The sequence below is a fragment of the Hyla sarda genome, chromosome 11 (assembly GCF_029499605.1).
Source record: "Hyla sarda isolate aHylSar1 chromosome 11, aHylSar1.hap1, whole genome shotgun sequence".
Lineage (NCBI taxonomy): Eukaryota > Metazoa > Chordata > Amphibia > Anura > Hylidae > Hyla > Hyla sarda.
The window spans coordinates 12,676,246-12,700,280 of record NC_079199.1 but is presented as its reverse complement, the minus strand read 5'-3'; the positions used below and the strand labels follow the sequence as shown (position 1 = coordinate 12,700,280).

Here is a 24,035-nt window from a genome sequence, read left to right as displayed (position 1 = left end):
TTGTGATCTCCACATCTATTGTCTTAACCCCTATATATTTGTGATCTCCACATCTATTGTCTTAACCCCTGCATATTTGTGATCTCCACATCTATTGTCTTAACCCCTGCATATTTGTGAGATGTAACCTGTGTCTTCTGCTTGTGAGCTTAGATTTGCTTTGGACTTGATAAAGGGAGGAATTCCGAAAGCTACAAAATTCTGTTAGTCCAATAAAAAAAGGTTATTACAAGATACTGCAACATTTTTTGATTAGCATCACTGGATCAATACGGCTACTCAAATTTAATTATATTATATATATATATATATATATATATATATATATATATATATATATATATACACACACACACACATACATAGGCATATTTATTTTTGTTATTTGAGATATCTCACCTTTATTAGAATATTCTCTGGTTTTACGTCACGGTGAAAAATGCCATTTCTGTTCCATTTGAAGAGAAGAAATAAATGGAGAACACATTATAGAAGAGCAGAAAACAAGCTCCATGCAGATCACAGTGGGGGCTTTTTAAGAACAAAGTGTGGTCTCCAAACTGTTGTAAAACTACAGCTTCCAGGATGCCCGGCATGCTGGAAGCTGTAGTTTTGAAACATCTGGAGAGCCACCATTTGAAGACCACTGCCCTACAGGGATAGGAAGTCATACACAGTCACCCTAGGCCAGTGTTTTCTAAACAGTGTGCCTCCAGCTGTTGCAAAACTACAACTCCCAGCATGCCTGGACAGCTGAATGCTGTCCGGGCATGCTGGGAGTTGTAGTTTTTGCAACAGCTGGAAGTACACCGTTTCGCAAACACTGGTCTAGACAGCTGCCTCCCATTCTAATAAAGTGGAGTCCACAGGAGCCATCTTTGCTGCCAATGCATGCTGGGAGTTGTTGTTTCACAGCAGCTGTAGAGCCACAGGTGTAGACTGGATAAGGGTGCATTCATACCACGATTCTTTAATACGGCGACCGGATCCAGCTGGAAGATGTGAAAACCGGGCGCTCCCGTATCCCTGCTGGACCCGGCCCGTATCTCATTCATTTGATCAGATAGTGACTCCGGTCAGCTCATTTTTGCCCCCTATGCGGTTTTGTGACCGGACTGACACGGTTTTAGTTAATTCCCAAAACTGGATACGGGGCAAAAATGAGCCAACCAGGGTCACTATCTGATCAAATGAATGAGATGCTGGATACAGGAGCGCCCGATTTTCACATCTCCCAGCCGGATCCGGTCACCGCATTAAAGCGGTACTCCAGTGGAAAACTGTTACTTTTTTAAATTTTTTTATCAATTGGTACCAGTAAGTTAAACAGATTTGTAAGTTACTTCTATTAAAAAAAAATATTAATCCTTCCAGTACATATTAGCTGATTAGTACTACAGAGGAAATGATTTTCTTTTTGGAACACAGAGCTCTCTGCTGACATCATGACCACAGTGCTCTCTGCTGACATCTCTGTCCATTTTAGGAACTGTCCAGAGCAGCATATGTTTGCAATGGGGATTTTCTTCTACTGTGTTCCACTGTGTTCCAAAAAGAAAATAATTTCCTCTGTAGTATTCAGCAGCTAATAAGTACTGGAAGGATTAAGATTTTTTAATAGAAGTTATTTACAAATCTGTTTAACTTTCTGGCACCAGTTGATTTAAAAAAAAAAAAAAAAAAAAAAAGTTTTCCACCGGAGTACCCCTTTAAAGAATCGTGATGTGAATGCACCCTAAGAATGATTGTATGCATAACCTGAGGCTAGAAGAGGCAGGTGTGAGGACTGCAGGGTTAACAGGTTCCTCGGGTTATGCAAAAAGGGATGTGATCGTAGAGGACACAGAGTACTGCGCGCAACACATGACACTAAGCCCCTCCGGACGTCCGGGCCAACCTACCTGTGTATGTGCTCCAGAGACTTACACAGCTGGTACATGTAGTTCATGATCTTACTCTCCGGTAGGGGCTGTCTTCTCTCTGTGAGGACGGAAGAGGCAGAGAAAACACGGTAAATTCAATGTTAGGCTGGGTTCACACTACGTTTTTGCAATACAGTTCCCGTATCAGGTTTTTGATGAAAAACGGATTCCTCAAAACCGGACTAAACTGGATCAAAATGTGTATAAAAAAAAATTATAACCTGTATACGAAAGAAACGAAAAAAAAAAAAAAAAAAAGGACCGACAAGCGGCGCGGCGTGTATTACCCCGGGATATATGTGGGAGGTGTGAAGAATGGGGGATGTCCCCACGGGGCTTCTAGATGGCCCCTTTTACAGTGGTCTTCAACCTAGGGACCTCCAGATGTTGCAAAACTACAACACCCAGCATGCCCGGACAGCCAACGGCTGTCCGGGCATGCTGGGAGTTGTAGTTTCGCAACATCTGGAGGTCCGCAGGTTGAAGACCACTGCCCTATTAAAAGGGGTACCAATAATGGTGCGTCGCTGCCCAGCCAGTGGGAAGCAGGAATCGACCCAGGTCGTCCTTTAGATGCGGTAGGAAGGAGTAGCAAAGAAACCCTTGAATACCGGCGCTGCGACTTAGAACATGCAGACAATGACGTCCAGGGTGAAGTAAAAGGATCCTCAGCAGGATCGTTTATTAAACAAAAACGGCAATGGATTCCGCGTTTCGGGAGGAGCCCTCCCTTCCTGATCTGAGGAAGGAAGGGCTCCTCCCGAAACTCGGAATCCATTGCCTTTTATTTGTTTTTGTTTAATGAACGGTCCTGCTGAGGATCCTTTTACTTCACCCTGGACGTCATTGTCTGCATGTTCTAAGTCGCAGCGCCGGTATTCAAGGGTTTCTTTGCTACTCCTTCCTACCATAACCCGTCTACGGTTTGAAAAATGATGTCCAGTTGCATCCGTTTTTTTAAGAAAAAAAAAAAAAATTTATAAAATTTTTACATTCCATTAAGAATAAAGTTTCACTTGTTTGACTGAAATTCCAAGAAAAAAAAAAAAAAACTAAAACTTTTGGCGTGCACTGCGCATGTGCAAACTGGATGGAACCGTACGCACATACGGTTTCCATTGACTCCCATGTTAAAAGAACCGTATACGGTTTCAAAACGGTTTTTCACCCGGACCAAAAACCGTGGTAGGCTGCAGTTTTGGGTATGGGGGGGGGGGGGGAAAGGACTAAACAGTACAAGACGCAAAAAAGTACACAACCAGATGCATCATTTGGCATAAGTTTCAACGAAGAGTCAATGCATTCGGTTTTCAATACGGTTCCATACGGTTTTCAAATTGAATACGTATACAGGTACTGTATTGAAAAAACGTGGTGTGAATGCAGCCTTACAAAGACAGCCCTTTTCTATGTACCAGTGATTCCCAACCAGGGTGCCTCCAGCTGTTGCAAAACTACAACTCCCAGCATGCCCGGACAGCCTTCGGCTGTCCGGGCATGCTGAGAGTTGTAGTTTTGCAACAGCTGGAGGCATGCTGGTTGGGAAAATCTGGTCTATCTTATAGCGGAAAACCCTAAATACTGGGTCAGGACCGGTTTTTAGACAGGATGTCACAGGGCAACATGCATGAACCAGGAGGCTCAGGATGAAGTGTGCAATAGGCCTGCTACTAGACATGGGAAAGATGTGGTAGAGCTGTGGGCGGATAGAGGGAATAGTGAATGTAGATGATGAGAGCAGGGATACGCAGCAGCCTGTATGAGCCGGTCACGTCAGGTTCTGTGCTGTCAGACGCATCACATTAAGTATATGACTGGCACGCTGCCTGATGCATGGCACCTAATAAAGTGGGGGGCACTTGAGCGCTGCAAGTGGCTTCTAAGAGTTGCACCCAGTGATGAGCACCTTCTTATTATCCCAAGCTGCCTGAGCAACTACAATGGAATATAAAAACAAAACATATAAAAAGTGGCACACAATCCACCAGGAAGTTGGCAGAGACTGAGAAAGTAAATGTCACCAGCCGAGCGGAAGAGAGAACAACACCACAAAAGGTTCAGCTCAGCTTCTTAAAGGGACACTCCGATGGAAAACATTTTATTTTATTTTTTTTAAATCAACTGGTGCCAGAAAGTTAAACAGATTTGTAAATTACTTCTATTAAAAACAATCTTAATCCTTCCAGTACTTATTAGCTGCTGAATAGTACAGAGGGAGTTCTTTTCTTTTTGAATTTATTTTCTGTCTGACCACAGTGCTCTCTGCTGACACCTCTGTCCATGTCAGGAACTGTCCAGAGCAGGAACAATTCCTCATAGCAAACCTCTCCTGCTCTGGACAGTTCCTGACATGGACAGGGGTGTCAGCAGAGAGCACTGTGGTCAGACTGGAATGAAATTCAAAAAAGAAAAAGAATTTCCTGTGGATCATAACAAAAGCTGATAAGTACTGGAAGGATTAAGATTTTTAGATAGAAGTAATTTACAAGTCTGTTTAACTTTCAGGTACCAGGTGATAAAAAAAATAAATAAATAATAATATATATATATATATATTTATATATTTATTATTATTATTATTATTATTATTATTATTATTATTATTATTATTAATTATTATTATTATTTTTTTTTTTTTTTTTTTTTTTCCCCAGGGAAGTACCCCTATAACTAAAAGCTGCCTTTAATGGAGGAACCAAAAACACAATAGAGAGTGTCCAGGATTAGGAAGACATGGCAAATTTCTACCAAAACAGCGCCACACCAGTCCACAGGATGTGTGCGGTATTGCAGCTCAGGCACTTCAATGCAGCAGAGATGCAATACTAAAAAATATCTAGTGGGCAGGTGGGGAAATGTTTTATTTTTTGGAAAGTAGCCTTGTTTCTCTAATCCTGGACAACCCCAAGTCAGCAGAAAGGTCTATTAGCAATTCAGGGGGGGGGGGGGGGAAGCAAGATAAGTGTTTTCCCAACCAGTGTGCCTCCAGCAGTTGAAAAACTACAACTCCCAGCATGCCCGGACAGCCAACGGCTGTCCGGGCATGCTGGGAGTTGTAGTTTTGCAACAGCTGACACTGCTTTAGCGTGGTAGTGTGTGGTTTTACAGCTCAGTTCAAGTGGGAGCTGTAGTTTTGCAACAGCTGGAGGCACCCTGGTTGGGAAACACCACACCAGCTCTATGAATAAAACCAACCTTCCATATGTCGGATCAGAAGAGAAAAGGAATGACAATGTAGGATAATGAATGTAAAGACACCAGCCACACTGATCTGGCAACCAGCTAGGGGAAGCCCAATGCAGTGGTCCATTTCTCCGCCATGGTGTACTATTACATGACGCCCAGTCAAATGATCATATTGTGCCTACCAGTGCTCAAATAAGAGGGTCCCAAAGAGCGTACTGCCCCTATGAAGGCCTTGTGCCCCCCCCCCCCCCGACATTTCATTAATCTCAATGGCTGAAGTGTAAAAGGAGAATATCCAGAGGAAGTGCACTTCTCAGCGTTCCTCTAATCCCGGAGGTCGCACACTTACCTCTGATTAACTCATAGATGTTCATATCCATCAATTCGCAGATCAGGGCCAGGCATCCGGATTTTCTGTCGCTTGGAAAAAAGGATTGGAAAAGAATATAATGAAGATCAACAGTGATAGGTTAATGAGACTGTCAAGGAAAAAGCTTTTTCGCTGAATTAGGGAAAGTTCTACAACTTTCTAACACACTGTTCAAGACCTCTGCTTGCTGTCAGTGACAGGGAGAATTCTTTAGTTACATTCAAAAGGTTGTAAACATATAGATATAAGAAAGAAAGTTGTCAATCCTAAATCAGAAATCCCTCACAGACCTGCTCCGAGCAGCAGTCCCATGTAAATCACATTAGTTTAAAAAAAACAAAAAACTTTTTTTTAAATCAACTGGTGCCAGAAAGGTAAACAGATTTGTAAATGACTTCTATTAAAAATTCTTAATCCTTCCAGTACTTATTAGTGGCTGTATACTACAGAGGAAATTCTTTTCTTTTTGGATCTCTTTTCTGTCACAACCACAGTGCTCTCTGCTGACACCTCTGTCCATTTTAGGAACTGTCCAGAGCAGGATAGGTTTGCTATGGGGATTTTCTCCTACTCTGGACAGTTCCTAAAATGGACAGAGGTGTCAGCAGAGAGCACTGTGGTCGTGACAGAAAAGAAATCCAAAAAGAAAAGAATTTCCTCTGTAGTATACAGCCGCTAATAAGTACAGGAAGGATTAAGAATTTTTAATAGAAGTCATTTACAAATCTGCTTAATTTTCTGGCACCAGATGATTAAAAATATTTTTTTTCCACTGGAGTACCCCTTTAATGCAGCATATCCTGGGTGCTCAGCTGTAAACAGCAGCAGTCCATTTCATTTACAGGTATAAAGTAGTATAGAGGACAACGGCACTCACAAACTGCACAGTAAAATCCGGCTTCTTTATTTAAATTTCAGGACATATCAGGCCATAAAATGAGGGAGCAGAATGAATGGGACTCATTGTATGACCTGATATGTCCTGAAATTTAAATAAAGAAGCCGGATTTTCCCGTGCAGTGCGTGAGTGCCGTTGTTCTATTTACGACTTTATATCTTTAAGCACAAAGGGGGAGATTTATCAAAACCTGTCCAGAGGAAAAGTTGTCCAGTTGCCCATAGCATCCAATCAGATTTCTTCTTTCATTTTTAAAAAGACCTCTGCAAAATGGAAGAAGTGATCTGATTGGTTGCGATGGGCAACTTTTCCTCTCACAGGTTTTGATAAATCTCCTCCATAGTTCTGCTCAAACTAAAAGCTTGTTACAATCTATAAATGAATTCTCCTGTAGGCTCAACGTAGCCTAAAACTGGTGTCATTTGTGCTATGTTCACACATTGTAAAATAATAAAAAACAAAATGGTAGTTAAATAGGCTTTATACAATGTGTACCGATGCTACACTCCGTGCCCGATGACTGGCGATGCGGCCGCCGCGCCCCCTCCATTCACTTCTATGGGAGGAGGCGTGACAGCTACGTCATAGCCGTCCGGCCTCCTCCCACTGACATGAATAGAGGGGGCGTGGCGTGACACTGCCGGCACGGAGATCGCAGGGGTCCCCAGTGGCGGGACCCCCGCGATCTAACATCTTACCCCCTATCGTTTGGATAGGGGATAAGATGTTTTTATCAGAGTACCCCTTTATATCAACCCTAACCCGCCCCCTTATGCGAGAGGGGGGGGGGGTTATGTCTGAAGTCCCATGCAAGTCTAGGTACTTCCACTACATCTCCTGATCTCTTTACTCTTGGGCTGCTGAGATTGCCCGGGACTTTTAAACAACATGCGGACTGTCCGGCAGGCAGGTGCAAAGAATAGTTAGTGCGGGGTGATGGGATATGAGGACAAAAGCGTTGTTGTTGCTTTTCTCCTTTACCACAAAGGTTTGGGAAGTAAGAACGGGCAATGCCAAGTACTTGATTTAAAAAAAATAAATAAATACAAAAATTATATATATATATATATATATATAATGTTTTTTTTAAATCAAGTACTTGGCGTTGCCCTTAAATGGTGGTGTGAGCATAGACAAAGATATTGAAGCAAATAGCAGATTATATATATATATATATATATATATATATATATATATATATATATATACATACATACATACATACATACACACACACACACACACACACACACACACTGTATATATACACACACTAAATGTGTGTGAGTGTATATATATTCATATACTATGCATTTTATATGAGGATCTCAAGGCACAATAAGTAAAGGAGGACACTTACTAGAGCACTTCATGCAGCATGAGGATATTGGGGTGCGGGCTCAGTCTTCGCAGCGCCTGAATCTCTCTCACATTGTTTACCTGCTCAATGCTAGAGAAGAACAATTTGTATTACTATCAGAAAAAGCACGATAAGCAGCTAAGAGTTCAACAAGCAGCTAAGAGGCAGGGTGTACTATGGCCCACTTACTGGCACATTGGGGAGATGAGGGTTAAGGACAGTGTTTCCCAACCAGGGTGCCTCCAGCTGTTGCAAAACTACAACTCACAGCATGCCCGGACAGCCAACGGCTGTCCGGGCATGCTGGGAGTTGTAGTTTTGCAACAGCAGACACTGGATTAGTGTGGTAGTGTGTGGTATTACAGCTCAGTTCGAGTGACGGGAACGGAGCCAAGTTGTAATACCATACACAACCTGAGGACAGGTGTGGCACTGGTTTTTTTCGTACGATAGTTTTGAGAGAAAAGGCGATGGCAAAGGGAGTAGTAGGATTCAACAAGACGATGTACGTTACTTCTTGTTACAAAGAATTAACATACATGCAACCAAGCGGTGAAGTGTGTCTAGGAGGGTTGTTTTATATAAGGCTAAGCAAACATTATTAGTTTTATTACAATTACTCCCAGCGTCCCAGTGTTACGACTCCCCCCCCCCCCTCTTCCATTCACTACTTGTCATGGTGTCGGGTGCACATGAAATCTCACTTGTTTACTAGTCATCGGCCTATGGACCTGTACAGCAGACACTGCCACCTGCTGGCCAGAGTGAGGTATGACATCACCATGTGGGGAACACAAGCGGTTGCAAGGGACCTGTAATGTATTGTGTGACCGATCCCTACAAACCACAAGATGCTTTGTCTTATAATCTGACATCAAACAACAAGACTAGAAAGGATCATAATTAGAGATGAGCAAACTTACAGTAAATTCGATTCGTCATGAACTTCTCGGCTCGGCGGTTGCTGACTTTTCCTGCGTAAATTTGTTCAGCTTTCAGGTGCTCTGGTGAGCTGGAAAAGGTGGATACAGTCCTAGGAAAGAGTCTCCTAGGACTGTATCCACCTTTTCCAGCCCACCGGAGTACCGGAAAGCTGAACTAATTTATGCAGGAAAATTCATCAACTGCCGAGCCGAGAAGTTTGTGACAAATCGAATTTACTGTAAATTCGCTCATCTCTAATCATAATCTACAAGTATTGTGCATAATGGAATTTCCCTGGCAGTGATTTTCTTCAAGGACTCCTGGATGTGGATGATACAGATGTCAGAGATGCAAGAATTTCTAATAAAGCTTTAAAAATAAATAAATAAATAAAAAACCAAATAATAAATTTAATTTAATAAAAATATTAAAAAAAAAAAAAAAAAAAAAAAAGTTTAAACACAGCAGCAATAAAAGTGGTCACAAGGCACTTCATTGATCCCGAATTGGCTGGGTTCACATCACGTTTTCACAATACAGTTCCCATATCAGGTTTTTGATGAGAAACAGATTCCTAAAAACCTGACTAAACTGTATCAAAACGTGTGTCCAAGTTTTAACCCATATACGGTTTTTCAAAAATGATATCCGGTTGCATCCGTTTTTAAGAATACAACCATATATGTTTTTAACTTTTTCACTCCATTATGAATAAAGTTTCACTTGTTAAAACAACATGTACAATTATGTGCTAAATGATAAAACATTAGGTGAAACTGCCGAACTTCATGTAGAAAGATTTCCGTGGAAGCTTCCACATAGAGATTTTGCAGTTTGAATATGGCCTAAGGGGTGCAGAGGTCACATTACCCCCTTAAGGACTCAGGGTTTTTCAGTTTTTTGCACTTTAGTTTTTTCCTCCTTACCTTTTAAAAATCATAACCCTTTAAATTTTCACCTAAAAATCCATATTATGGCTTATTTTTTGCATCGCCAATTCTACTTTGCAGTGACATTAGTCATTTTACCCTAAAATGCACGGCAAAACGGAAAAAAAAAAAAATAATAAATCGAAGAAAAAACGCCATTTTGTAACTTTTGGGGGCTTCCGTTTCCACGCAGTGCATATTTCGGTAAAAATTACACCTTATCATTATTCTGTAGGTCCATACGGTTAAAATGATCCCCTACTTATATAGGTTTGATTTTGTCGCACTTCTGAAAAAAATTATAACTACATGCAGGAAAATTTATACGTTTAAAAATGTCATCTTCTGACCCCTATAACTTTTTCATTTTTCCACGTACAGGGCGGTATGAGGACTCATTTTTTGCATCGTGATCTGAAGTTTTTATCCGGATGATTTTTGTTTTGATCGGACTTTTTGATCACTTTTTATTCATTTTTTAATGGTATTAAAAGTGACCAAAAATGCTCTTTTTTTGACTTTGGAATTTTTTTGCGCGTACGCCATTGACCGTGCGGTTTAATTAATGATATATTTTTATAGTTCAGATATTTACGCACGCGGCGATACCACGTATGTTTATTTTTATTTATTTTTTTACACTGTTATTTTTTTTATGGGAAAAGGGGGGTGATTCAAACTTTTATTAGGGAAGGGGTTAAATGACCTTTATTAACACTTTTTTTTTGCAGTGTTATAGGTCCCATAGGGACCTATAACACTGCACACACTGATCTTTTACACAGTTCACAGGCATGTATTAACACGCCTGTGATCAGTGTTATCGGCGCTTGACTGCTCCTGCCTGGATCTCAGGCACGGAGCAGTCATTCGCCGATCGGACACCGAGGAGGCAGGTAAGGGCCCTCCCGGTGTCCGGTCAGCTGTTCGGGACGCCGCGATTTCACCGCGGCGGTCCCGAACAGCCCGACTGAGCAGCCGGGTCACTTTCACTTTCACTTTAGAAGCGGCGGTCAGCTTTGACCGCCGCTTCTAAAGGGTTAATACCGCACATCGCAGCGATCGGCGATGTGTGGTATTAGCCGCGGGTCCCGGCCGTTGATGAGCACCAGGACCGACGCGATATGATGCGGGATCGCGGCGTGATCCCGCTTCATATCGCGGGAGCCGGCGCAGGACGTAAATATACGTTCTGCGTCGTTAAGGGGTTACTATGAATGGTATTGTGGTAGGTAGCTTCAGAGTACATCACTAAATGCAGAGAAGAACGATGATCCAGCACTTGAAAACAATGCGCTCGAAACGCGTCTGATGGTATGGTCGGTTTTAACAGTGTCAAGTGATCTTCAATAAAGCTATCGTTTAAGTGCTGGATCATCGTTCTTCTCTGCAAATGGCGTGCCTTGCCGGGCACAGATCCGTGCACTACATAGGGGTGGTGAGACGGATTTCTCATGTTACATCACTAAATGCAGCCACCCAACCTGAGATAAGCCCTTTGAGACCCATCCCCAACACAGCATACATTAAAGGGGTACTCCGGTGTGGGGAAAAAAATAAAAATTTATATCTCAACTGGTGCCAAAAAGTTAAACAGATTTGTAAATTACTTCTATTAAAAAAAATCTTTACCCTTCCAGTACTTTTTTGCAGCTGCATGCTACAGAGGAAATTCTTTTCTTTTTGAATTTCTTTTTTTTTTGTCTTGTCCACAGTGCTCTCTGCTGACACCTCTGTATGTGTCAGGAACTGTCCAGAGCAGGATAGGTTTGCAATGGGTATTTTCTCCTGCTCTGGACAGTTCCTGATACAGACAGAGGTGTCAGCAGAGAGCACTGAGGACAAGACAAAAGAGAAATTCAGAAAGAAAAAGAGTTTCCTCTGTAGCATACAGCTGCTAAAAAGTACTGGAAGGGTAAAGATTTTTTTAATAGAAGTCATTTACAAATCTTTGTAAATTGGAGGCCGGAAGCAGCACGCACTATCGTGCGAAACTGCCATATACCAGCGCCGAATGCCGTGACCCGGCTACCCGATACCGGATGCATGCAGTAATTTTTCAGCCACGATGTCCCGTCATTGTATAGCGCCCGTAATGAATTACGGGCATATACGGGTGCAAACGGGCAGTTACAAAACCCCATAGGCTGCAATGCAATTTAGTCACGGCCGTCAGTGGTTTTGTAACGGCCGGGTTTCGCAGCTGTAGTGACGGTACTTCTGACCGAAGTTCCTAAACGGAGAAATTCATAGTGTGAAAGCCGCCTAAGGTGATGAGGTCTCCCAAGGCAAAGTTTCTACTTTTTTTTGTGTGTGGGAAAAACGCCAAGAAAAACACCTATTCTTTCGCATGGTGTTTTTTCAGCCAAAAAACGCTGCGGCCCGATGTTAGCTGTAAATCAATGAGAAATCGCAAAATTCTTATTCCACTTATTTTTCACTTTAGCGTTTAAAATTTTTTCATCCTTTTGGCGTTTTTTCACTCTTTTTTGGCGGTTTTCCAAAATCGCAGCATGTTGAGCCACTGGGGATTTTTTTGTCAAAATCGTGGCGTTTTTCTCTCATAGAAGTCTATGGGAGTGAAAAAACGCCAAGAAAAACTATACGTGGGTTTTAACTTTGGCGTTTTTGCAGGCGGTTTTTATTCTTTTTTTTTTACTTTAGCAAAAAGATACCTATTTTTCTTTCAAATTCAAAAGGGTTTTTATTTCGGAAAATAATGATCAGAGATATACATAAACATGTGAACAATATACAAGCCCGACAGCCAGGGTAGGCCGAGTCTGCGGGGGGCAACAAAATACAGTAATATACCAATCGTTCCACAAAAGTGCAATGGAAAAAGCGCGCATCAAACAAATAGCATGAAATATATAAAGAACAGAAAACGCATTCAGGATATAAGAGCGAGCCAGCATACTGCTCAACAATCCAGATACAGATAATAACAAATGGGTCAGCTGTTCACTAGATGCACGAGTCTACATTATCAGAGTATCATCATGTATCGAACACCAGTATAAGTAGGGTAAGAGCAAAAGAAGGGCACATACACACGCAATAACACAGAAAGAGAGAAAGCAAAGGTGAAAAAGCACAAAAAAGGAAAAACAGCGCAGCAGAAAGTAAATACAAATAAAGAAACACATAGTCAGAGGCCGCGGAACCGATCACCAGCAGAGAGCGTGGGATGTGATTCAAGAGCAAGAATCTGTCAGTAAACACGCGGGTAAGGGACTGAAAAAGGCAGGCAAAGGCGAAATTTAAAAAAAAATTAAAAAAAAACGGTGCTCCCTATGGTAAGGACCTATACCTTCCAGAAGAGCAAAATTCACCCCAGGGGAGCCAAGTCGCGCCTGGTCTCATAACATCCTCCGGGACGACAGCCAGTAATTCCTCCATGTTTGTGCTACTTCGGCCATCCATTCTTCAATACTAGGAGGGTCAGGGGGACTTCCACCTCCTAGGGATAACTGATTTGGCAGCCTACAATAGGTGTCTCACTAAGGACCGTTTATATGTCGCTAGCGCCATGGGAAACATAAAAAGTAGGATAGCCTCCGGGGTATGAGGAACCTGTACTCCAGTGACCTCAGCCACCACCTGAAGAACCACCCTCCAGAATCTCATGAGGACCGGGCAACCCCACCATATGTGCGACATCGTACCCTCAGCATTGCCACATCTCCAACACGAGCTGGGAACAGAGGGATACCAGCGATGCAATTGCGAGGGCACTCGGTACCACCTAGACAGAATTTTGTAGCATGTTTCTTGAGATTTAGAGGCAATCACCGCTTTATGGGTTAATTGGAAGCAACGTGCCCATTCCTCATCAGAAAAAAAAGATACCTTTTTTAATAACATTTCGTAGGGTACCATAAAAAAAAAAAAAAAAAAAGATACAGTAGTGAAGGAAAAAAAATTGTATCTAACAAAATGTATCTTTTTTATAACAAAATTTTTATAAATTTTAAAAAACAGGGATCTAAAAATGTAGCCGACAATAATAAAAATGTAGTGTGTGCGTGTTTTTCAACTTTTTAATTTTTTTTTAGGCAGTACTACTACTCCCAGCATGGAACACACTGTTCCATGATGGGAGTAGTAGTACCTGTACTAATTGACAGATCACCCGTTGCGATCCCCCTGTATAATGTATAGATGCGGCGGCCGCTCTTCTATGGTCCCTTGCACTGATGTATATATACACCTATTCATATTTCCTGCAGAGCTGTGATTGGCCAGAAGGTTCCAACCAATCACAACTCTGTGGGAAATATGAATATGTGTATATATGCGTCAGTGCAGGGGACCATAGAAGAGCGGCCACCGCATCTATACATTATACAGGAGGATCACAGCGGGTGTCAGGAGTGACATCCACTGTCATCTTTCCTTAACTGCAGGTACTACTACCCCACCCACTCTGCTCCATGCTGGGAGCTGTAGTACCTGCATTAATAGACAGATTGCAGCAAGTAACTTCTGACACCTGTTGCGATCTGTCTATTAATGCAGGTACTACAGCTCCCAGCATGGAGCAGAGTGTGCTCCATGTTGGGATTAGTAGTAGCTGCAGGTAAGGACATATCACAGCGGGTATCACTTTTGACACACCCAATGCGATTGTCCTATCTATGGCAGAGATGGAGCGGCTATCTCCTGCGCTCGCATCTCTGCACTATACTCCGGCCGGCTACTCCCTCATTTATATTTTCCTCTGAGAGCTGTGATTGGCTGCAACCATCCGGCCCATCACCACTCTGGGCGGAAAATATTCACATCACTGGCCGGCAGTGGCGTTGCGACCCGGGTGCGGGGGGTGCGGCCCGCACCGGGTGACACCAACCTAATGGGGTGACACCAAGACGCTCCGTAGCCCCCCCCCCCCCATCTGTGCCCGACCGGCCTCCCGTCCGTCAGCACCCCCCCCCCCCCCGCGCTGTGTGGGCGGTGCGCCCGTCCGTCAGCAACCCCCCTCTTTCTCCTGCACTGTGCGCCCGTCCATCATCACACCCCCCCCCCCTCACCTTCACCAGCATTGTGCCCGGCCTCCGCTCCCACGTCTGCGCCGGCCTGACGTCACACCGCATGGCCGCGCAGGAGGACGTCAGTTACGTCACTCGCACGGCGCCCGGTGAGAAGGAGCGCTGCGCTGGATGGGTGAGTGTGTGTGTCTGTCTCTATCTATGTTTGTGTATGTGACTGTGTGTGTGTATGAGACTCTGTGTGTGTGTGACTGTGTGACTCTGTGTGTGTGTGTGTGTGTGACTGTGTGTGTGTGTGTTTGTGTGTGTGTCTCTCTGTGTTGTATGTGTTTTTTGTGTGTGTGTGTGGGGGGGGGGGGGTGGTATAACCAGCAATCTATTGTGGGGAGACTTTGACCCATTGTGGGGAACCTGCAAGGGAACCTGCGGCCTAATGTGGGGAAACTACTACCAAGTGTGGGGAGTCTATGCTACCTTATGTGGGGAGTCTATGCTACCTTATGTGGGGAGTCTATGCTACCTTATGTGGGGAATCTGTGCTACCTAATGTGGGGAAATTGCTACCTAATGTGGGGAATCTGTGCTACCTAATGTGGGGTAACTGGTACCTACCTAATGTGGGGGAACTGGTACCAAATGTGGGGAATCTATGCTGCCTAATGTGGGGAATAGATGCTACCTAATGTGGGGAAACTGCGACCTACCTAATGTGGGGGAACTGCTGCCTACCTAATGCTCCCCCCCTGGCAGTAGCACCCTCATCATCCACCAGCAACCCCCCCCCCCAGCAGCACCTCCATCAGCAGATCCTGATGGTGGATGATGGCGGTGCTCCTGCCAGGAGGATGATCCTGCCGATGGATGATGGGGAGGATACTGCCAGGGAGGATGGCTAGTAGCACCCTCATCATCCACCAGCAACACCCCCCGAGTAGTAGCACCCCCATCATCCACTAGCAACACCACCAATACCCCCCTCCCGTCGTAATAGCATCAGCTAACGGATGTTGAGGGGTGTTACTGCGGTTCTGGTATTATATTCAGAGGGTGCACTGTATGGCAACGTTATATTCAGAGGGCGCAGTTTGTGGTAGTATTATATTCAGAGGGCACAGTGGGTGGTAGTATTATATTCAGAGGGCGCAGTTTGTGGTAGTATTATATTCAGAGGGCGCAGTTTGTTGTAGTATTATATTCAGAGGGCGCAGTTTGTGGTAGTATTATTAGAGATGAGCGAACTTACAGTAAATTCGATTCGTCACAAACTTCTCGGCTCGGCAGTTGATGACTTATCCTGCGTAAATTAGTTCAGCCTTCAGGTGCTCCGGTGGGCTGGAAAAGGTGGATACATTCCTAGGAAAGAGTCTCCTAGGACTGTATCCACGTTTTCCAGCCCACCGGAGCACCTGAAAGCTGAACTAATTTATGCAGGAAAAGTCATCAACTGCCGAGCAGAGAAGTTTGTGACGAGTTGAATTTACTGTAGTTTGCTCATCTCTAAGTATTATATTCAGAGGGCGCAGTGGGTGGTAGTATTATATTCAGAGGGTACAGTATGTGGCGGTATTATATTCAGGGGTACAGTATGTGGCAGATTTATATTCAGGGGTACAGTATGTGGCAGATTTATATTCAGGGGTACAGTATGTGGCAGATTTATATTCAGGGGTACAGTATGTGGCAGATTTATATTCAGAGGGTACAGTATGTGGCGGATTTATATTCAGAGGGTACAGTATGTGGCAGATTTATATTCAGAGGGTACAGTATGTGGCAGATTTATATTCAGAGGGCGCAGTTTGTGGTAGTATTATATTCAGAGGGTACAGTATGTGGTAGTATTATATTCAGTGGGTACAGTGTGTGGCGGTATTATATTCAGGGGTACAGTATGTGGCAGATTTATATTCAGAGGGTACAGTATGTGTTGGTATTATATTCAGAATGTACAGTGTGTGGTAGTATTATATTCAGTGGGTATGGTGTATGGAAGGTTTATAATCAAAGAGTATAATGTATAGTAGTATTCTATTTAGAGGATACAGTGTCTGGCAGGTTTATAATAATAATTGTTTTCATATAGAGGATGAGAATGCGCTGACATAGAGAGGAGACGTCTGGGCGTCACATTCTGCAGAGAGAAGTTTTAGCTGGATCAAGTCCTGGCGGTATGTACCATCTGAATTAGATAAGGAAAGACTATAGAGAAGACGTCACCTGTAGTCACTGATATCATTGTACATTCTCCTCACTATAGAGAAGACGTCACCTGTAATCACTGATATCATTGTGTATTCTCCTCACTATAGAGAAGACGTCACCTGTAGTCACTGATATCATTGTGTATTCTCCTCACTATAGAGAAGACGTCACCTGTAGTCACTGATATCATTGTACATTCTCCTCACTATAGAGAAGACGTCACCTGTAGTCACTGATATCATTGTACATTCTCCTCACTATAGAGAAGACGTCACCTGTAGTCACTGATATCATTGTGTATTCTCCTCACTATAGAAAAGACGTCACCTGTAGTCACTGATATCATTGTGTATTCTCCTCACTATAGAGAAGATGTCACCTGTAGTCACTGATATCATTGTGTATTCTCCTCACTATAGAGAAGACGTCACCTGTAGTCACTGATATCATTGTACATTCTCCTCACTATAGAGAAGACGTCACCTGTAGTCACTGATATCATTGTGTATTCTCCTCACTATAGAGAAGACGTCACCTGTAGTCAGATATCATTGTGTATTCTCCTCACTATAGAGAAGATGTCACCTGTAGTCACTGATACCATTGTACATTCTCCTCTCTACATCAGAGCTGTAGTCACTTGTCAGTTCTACAGTTAGGTCAGTGAAACTACAGCTCCCAGCATAACCTCACCACTGCTCACAGGGGTACTCTACTGGAAAACATTTTTTTAATCAGCTGGTGCTACAAAGTTAAACAGATTTGTAAATTACTTCTATTTAAAAATCTTAATCCTTCCAGTACTTATTAGCTGCTGTATAAGCGATTCACAGGAAGTTATTTTCCTTTTTAATTTATTTTCTTTCTGACCACAGTGCTCTGTGCTGACACCTCTGTCCATGTCAAGAACTGTCCATAGTAGGAGCAAATCCCCATAACAAACCTATCCTGCTCTGGACAGTTCCTGACATGGACAGAGGTGTCAGCAAATAGCACTGTGGTCAGACTGGAAAGAACTACACAACTTCCTGTGGAGCATACACCAGCTTATAAGTACTGTAAGTATTAAGATTTAAATAGAAGTCATTTAAAAATCTGTTTAACTTTCTGGCACCAGTTGATATAAAAGTAAATGTTTTCCAGTGGAGTACCCCTTTAAGTAATTCTGGGAGCTGTATATTTCAATGGTGAAAACTTCTTTAACACTTTCCCATTCTGTGGCAACTGGTATATCTGATTGTTATACTGGAATTTCTCACAATGCGCTACAACAGTGGTGTCCGTCACAACAGGCTGAAAACTTACTGAGGGGGGGGGGGGGGGGTAGGTATGGGGGTGACACCATTTTCTACCGCACCGGGTGACACCAACCCTAGCAACGCCACTGCTGGCCGGAGTATAGAGCAGAGATGTGAGCGCTGTATAGAGCCGCTCCGCATCTCTGCTATATTATGGACGATCCCATCGGGTGTCAGGACTAACACCCCGGGCGATATGTCTATTAGTACAGGTACTACTACTCCCATCATGGAACAGTCTGTTCCATGCTGGGAGTAGTAGTACTACGGTACCTAAAAATTTTTTTTTTTTTTAAATAGAGGAAAAACAGTGAAACACACACTTTATTAAAAATGTATTACAATTTTGTTATAAAATATATAAATTTCGTTAGATTAAATTTTTTCCATCACTACTGCATCCTCTTCTTTTTATTTATTTATTTTTTTGGAACCCCAAAAAAACTGCCAAGGTGCAATTTCCACACAAATGAAAAAACGCCAGAAAAAACGCCAGACGCAGGAAATTGCACTGGCGTTTTTTCTTGCGTTTTTTTCAAACCAAAAAACAAGCAGAAACTTAGCCTAAGGGTCCCGGCATTTAGGCTCTTCACCCATCTAAAATGTATCACCTATCCAGTTAATAGTGAGAGCAGAAAATGTTATTTTGGGTTTTGTTTGTTGTAGTTCTCTAATGAACATTTGATGATCCCTATGATGCGGGATGAGGCCGTGTTTACATCTAAATTTAGAATCTGTTCAGAACGGATACTAGTAAAGACAGATGTCAAACTGGTGCAAACGGAACGCTCAACCATTTGCATCCATCGCCATAGACTTCAATGTAAAATTTTGAATGGACGTTTCATTTCTGTTTGTTGTCTGTTTTGTTTGAAAAAGGAAACCATAGAAGCACTTCCCCCCCCCCCCCCCCTTTTTGGTCAATTAAAAAAAAAAAAAAAAAACAGAACGGATGCAAACTGGCCTGAAATGATACTAAAACGGTCCCAATGAATCAATAGAGATCAGTTTATTTACATTTTTTCTGATGCCTGAACAGATCAAATAAAGGGAAATGAAGCGGAGAATACAAATGAAGCGGAGAATAGAAACAAACGTGAACCCATCCTAGTGTGTACATTATACATTACTATAGGACAGTCCTGACATGCGCACCTCTTATACAGCTGCTTCATCTTCTTGCACGCGTAGTACTGTCCGTCTTTTAAACTTTGGGTCTTCACAACTTCCGAAAACGTCCCTTCCCCTATTTTCTGGATTGTTTTATATCCTGGATATTTAAAATAAATAAATAAAATTAATAAATAAATAAAAAAAAAAAAAATGGAAAAGGAAAGAAAAGCAAACGAACAATTAAAAATCTCATTAATACATTATCTCCAGCAGCGCTCTACAACCTATGTGCTTTACAAGACTATGAGCGGTTGTGGAAAGTACAATTTTTTTTATTATTTTATTTTTTTTTTTTTTTTGCCTTTTGTGACTATTTAGGCTTAGTAGCAGTCTTTCACACGTTTTAATAAATCTTCCCGAATGGGTCTTTAATATTGGCCTTTTAAATGCCGTGCCCCCGCACCCACCCCAAATACTTGAATCGAAATACAGGGGGGGGAAAAAAAAAAGCCAATGTTAATACACACTTTTTTTTGGGGTGGGTGGGGGGGGAGGACTAGACCGCAGGTGCCAGATTATCAGACCAAAGTCACAGAAAAACACAACACCTATTTCCAAATTACCAAAATGAAGAACTGTATGAATTTTTGGCGCTATAAATTACGTCCGTAGTGATGTCACGTGACCCAGTCCTGCGACTTCAGTTTCGTTGTGGTCTCCGAACTGTGGACCTCCTACTGTCGCAAAACTACAACTCCCAGCATGCCCGGACAGCCTTCGGCTGTCCGGGCATGCTGGGAGTTGTAGTTTTGCGACAACAATACAGCGATCTCTAATTCGCAGCTCTCCAGCCATTGCGAAACTTACAACACCCTGCATGACGGGAGTCGTAGTTCTGAACGGTTGAAGACCACTGTAATAAAGTCTTGCGCCACAGACGGATGAATTGGTCATGTGACCTGGTCATGTGACTGCAGCTTCTACTAGTTCTTGCACCGCCTATGGACGAATTGGTCACGTGACTGGGTGCCTTAGGGACGACACGTCACCACCCGAGGGGATACGCTGTAATAGACGCCTATGTTATAGTATAAGACTGGAGATTATAATATTTGTATAATAATCTTATTATATCTAATTCCTTCATGTGACTAGAACACTTACTGTTCATGGTGGCCGCCGGTCACACGGAGGAGGCTGTCACACACCGGGCCCGCACTGGCATTATGTCTCCCCCATCCCCGTCTTCTCCGGGTCATTCAGTCACTCCGGGAGAGCAGGGAACTGCAGTCAGGGCGCCATGTTGTACGTCTCCTAGGCAACCGCAACCCTGTGACACCGCGGCCTCTGCCTGTCACTAAGGGAAAGGCTAAATGCTACTGTCGTTAGGGATCGTGTGACGTCAGGTGGGCACGTGACATGCGCACGTCACGCGAGGAGGAGGAAGGGGGCGGGCTTTAGAGGAGACTGTAGTGGAGGGGAGGGGAGGGGAGGGATGTGTCGTTATTTACATAGGACTGCATGACGAGGAGACCGAAGGAGAGAATTATGTCATTTACATGGGACTGTATAGAGGAGGGAGTGATGTAATTTACATGGGACTGTATAGTAGAGGTAGTGATGTTATTTACATGGGACTGTATAGAGGAGGGAGTGATGTTATTTACATGGGACTGTATAGTAGAGGGAGTGATGTTATTTACATGGGACTGGACTTTATAGTAGAGGGAGTGATGTTATTTACATGGGACTGTATAGTAGAGGGAGTGATGTTATTTACATGGGACTGTGTAGTAGAGGGAGTGATGTTATTTACATGGGACTGTACAGTAGAGGGAGTGATGTTATTTGCATGGGACTGTATAGTAGAGGTAGTGATGTTATTTACATGGGACTGTATAGAGGAGGGAGTTATGTTATTTACATGGGACTGTATAGTAGAGGGAGTGATGTTATTTACATGGGACTGTATAGTAGAGGGAGTGATGTTATTTACATGGGACTGTATAGTAGATGGAGTGATGTTATTTACATGGGACTGTATAGAGGAGGGAGTGATGTTATTTACATGGGACTGTATAGTAGGGGGAGTGATGTTATCTACATGGGACTGTTTAGTAGGGGGAGTGATGTTATTTACATAGGACTGTATAGTAGAGGGAGTGATGTTATTTACATGGGACTGTTTAGTAGGGGGAGTGATGTTATCTACATGGGACTGTATAGTAGAGGGAGTGATGTTATTTACATAGGACTGTATAGTAGAGGGAGTGATGTTATTTACATGGGACTGTTTAGTAGGGGGAGTGATGTTATTTACATAGGACTGTATAGTAGAGGGAGTGATGTTATTTACATGGGACTGTATAGTAGAGGGAGTGATGTTATTTACATGGGACTGGACTTTATAGTAGAGGGAGTGATGTTATTTACATGGGACTGTGTAGTAGAGGGAGTGATGTTATTTACATGGGACTGCATAGAGGAGGTAGTGATGTTATTTACATGGGACTGTATAGTAGAGGGAGTGATGTTATTTACATGGGACTGTATAGTAGAGGGAGTGATGTTATTTACATGGGACTGTATAGTAGAGGGAGTGATGTTATTTACATGGGACTGTGTAGTAGATGGAGTGATGTTATTTACATAGGACTGTATAGTAGAGGGAGTGATGTTATTTACATGGGACTGTATAGAGAAGGGCGTGATGTTATTTACATGGGACTGTATAGTAGAGGGAGTGATGTTATTTACATAGGACTGTATAGTAGATGGAGTGATGTTATTTACATGGGACTGTATAGAGGAGGGAGTGATGTTATTTACATGGGACTGTATAGTAGGGGGAGTGATGTTATCTACATGGGACTGTTTAGTAGGGGGAGTGATGTTATTTACATAGGACTGTATAGTAGAGGGAGTGATGTTATTTACATGGGACTGTTTAGTAGGGGGAGTGATGTTATCTACATGGGACTGTATAGTAGAGGGAGTGATGTTATTTACATAGGACTGTATAGTAGAGGGAGTGATGTTATTTACATGGGACTGTTTAGTAGGGGGAGTGATGTTATTTACATAGGACTGTATAGTAGAGGGAGTGATGTTATTTACATAGGACTGTATAGTAGAGGGAGTGATGTTATTTACATGGGACTGTATAGTAGAGGGAGTGATGTTATTTACATGGGACTGTTTAGTAGGGGGAGTGATGTTATTTACATGGGACTGTATAGTAGAGGGAGTGATGTTATTTACATAGGACTGTATAGTAGATGGAGTGATGTTATTTACATGGGACTGTATAGAGGAGGGAGTGATGTTATTTACATGGGACTGTATAGTAGGGGGAGTGATGTTATCTACATGGGACTGTTTAGTAGGGGGAGTGATGTTATTTACATAGGACTGTATAGTAGAGGGAGTGATGTTATTTACATGGGACTGTTTAGTAGGGGGAGTGATGTTATCTACATGGGACTGTATAGTAGAGGGAGTGATGTTATTTACATAGGACTGTATAGTAGAGGGAGTGATGTTATTTACATGGGACTGTTTAGTAGGGGGAGTGATGTTATTTACATAGGACTGTATAGTAGAGGGAGTGATGTTATTTACATGGGACTGTATAGTAGAGGGAGTGATGTTATTTACATGGGACTGGACTTTATAGTAGAGGGAGTGATGTTATTTACATGGGACTGTGTAGTAGAGGGAGTGATGTTATTTACATGGGACTGCATAGAGGAGGTAGTGATGTTATTTACATGGGACTGTATAGTAGAGGGAGTGATGTTATTTACATGGGACTGTATAGTAGAGGGAGTGATGTTATTTACATGGGACTGTATAGTAGAGGGAGTGATGTTATTTACATGGGACTGTGTAGTAGATGGAGTGATGTTATTTACATAGGACTGTATAGTAGAGGGAGTGATGTTATTTACATGGGACTGTATAGAGAAGGGCGTGATGTTATTTACATGGGACTGTATAGTAGAGGGAGTGATGTTATTTACATAGGACTGTATAGTAGATGGAGTGATGTTATTTACATGGGACTGTATAGAGGAGGGAGTGATGTTATTTACATGGGACTGTATAGTAGGGGGAGTGATGTTATCTACATGGGACTGTTTAGTAGGGGGAGTGATGTTATTTACATAGGACTGTATAGTAGAGGGAGTGATGTTATTTACATGGGACTGTTTAGTAGGGGGAGTGATGTTATCTACATGGGACTGTATAGTAGAGGGAGTGATGTTATTTACATAGGACTGTATAGTAGAGGGAGTGATGTTATTTACATGGGACTGTTTAGTAGGGGGAGTGATGTTATTTACATAGGACTGTATAGTAGAGGGAGTGATGTTATTTACATGGGACTGTATAGTAGAGGGAGTGATGTTATTTACATGGGACTGGACTTTATAGTAGAGGGAGTGATGTTATTTACATGGGACTGTGTAGTAGAGGGAGTGATGTTATTTACATGGGACTGCATAGAGGAGGTAGTGATGTTATTTACATGGGACTGTATAGTAGAGGGAGTGATGTTATTTACATGGGACTGTATAGTAGAGGGAGTGATGTTATTTACATGGGACTGTATAGTAGAGGGAGTGATGTTATTTACATGGGACTGTATAGTAGAGGGAGTGATGTTATTTACATGGGACTGTGTAGTAGAGGGAGTGATGTTATTTACATGGGACTGTATAGTAGAGGGAGTGATGTTATTTACATAGGACTGTATAGTAGAGTTGCAGTTTTTAATTCATTTCCCCCCACAAATATTTTTTCCCATTACGCTGTACTTTTTATAGTAAAATGAAAGGT

General features: G+C 42.5%; 1 protein-coding gene across 5 annotated transcripts in view; it reads right to left on the bottom strand.

Annotated features, from left to right (window-relative positions):
• Positions 1–20,606, bottom strand: part of MOK (MOK protein kinase) — a 38,704-nt gene extending 18,098 nt beyond the window's left edge. For all 5 annotated transcript variants that reach the window (XM_056545394.1, XM_056545392.1, XM_056545393.1 and 2 more), the window contains exons 1-6: positions 20,358–20,606; positions 19,236–19,350; positions 7,737–7,826; positions 5,458–5,528; positions 1,902–1,980; positions 400–448 (exon numbers count right to left, since the gene is read on the bottom strand). In XM_056545394.1, the coding sequence (XP_056401369.1) occupies positions 400–448; positions 1,902–1,980; positions 5,458–5,528; positions 7,737–7,826; positions 19,236–19,350; positions 20,358–20,364 (411 nt within the window). In that variant the 5' untranslated portion in view covers positions 20,365–20,606. The remainder of the gene's footprint in view (positions 1–399; positions 449–1,901; positions 1,981–5,457; positions 5,529–7,736; positions 7,827–19,235; positions 19,351–20,357) is intronic.
• Positions 20,607–24,035: the final 3,429 nt, after the last annotated feature.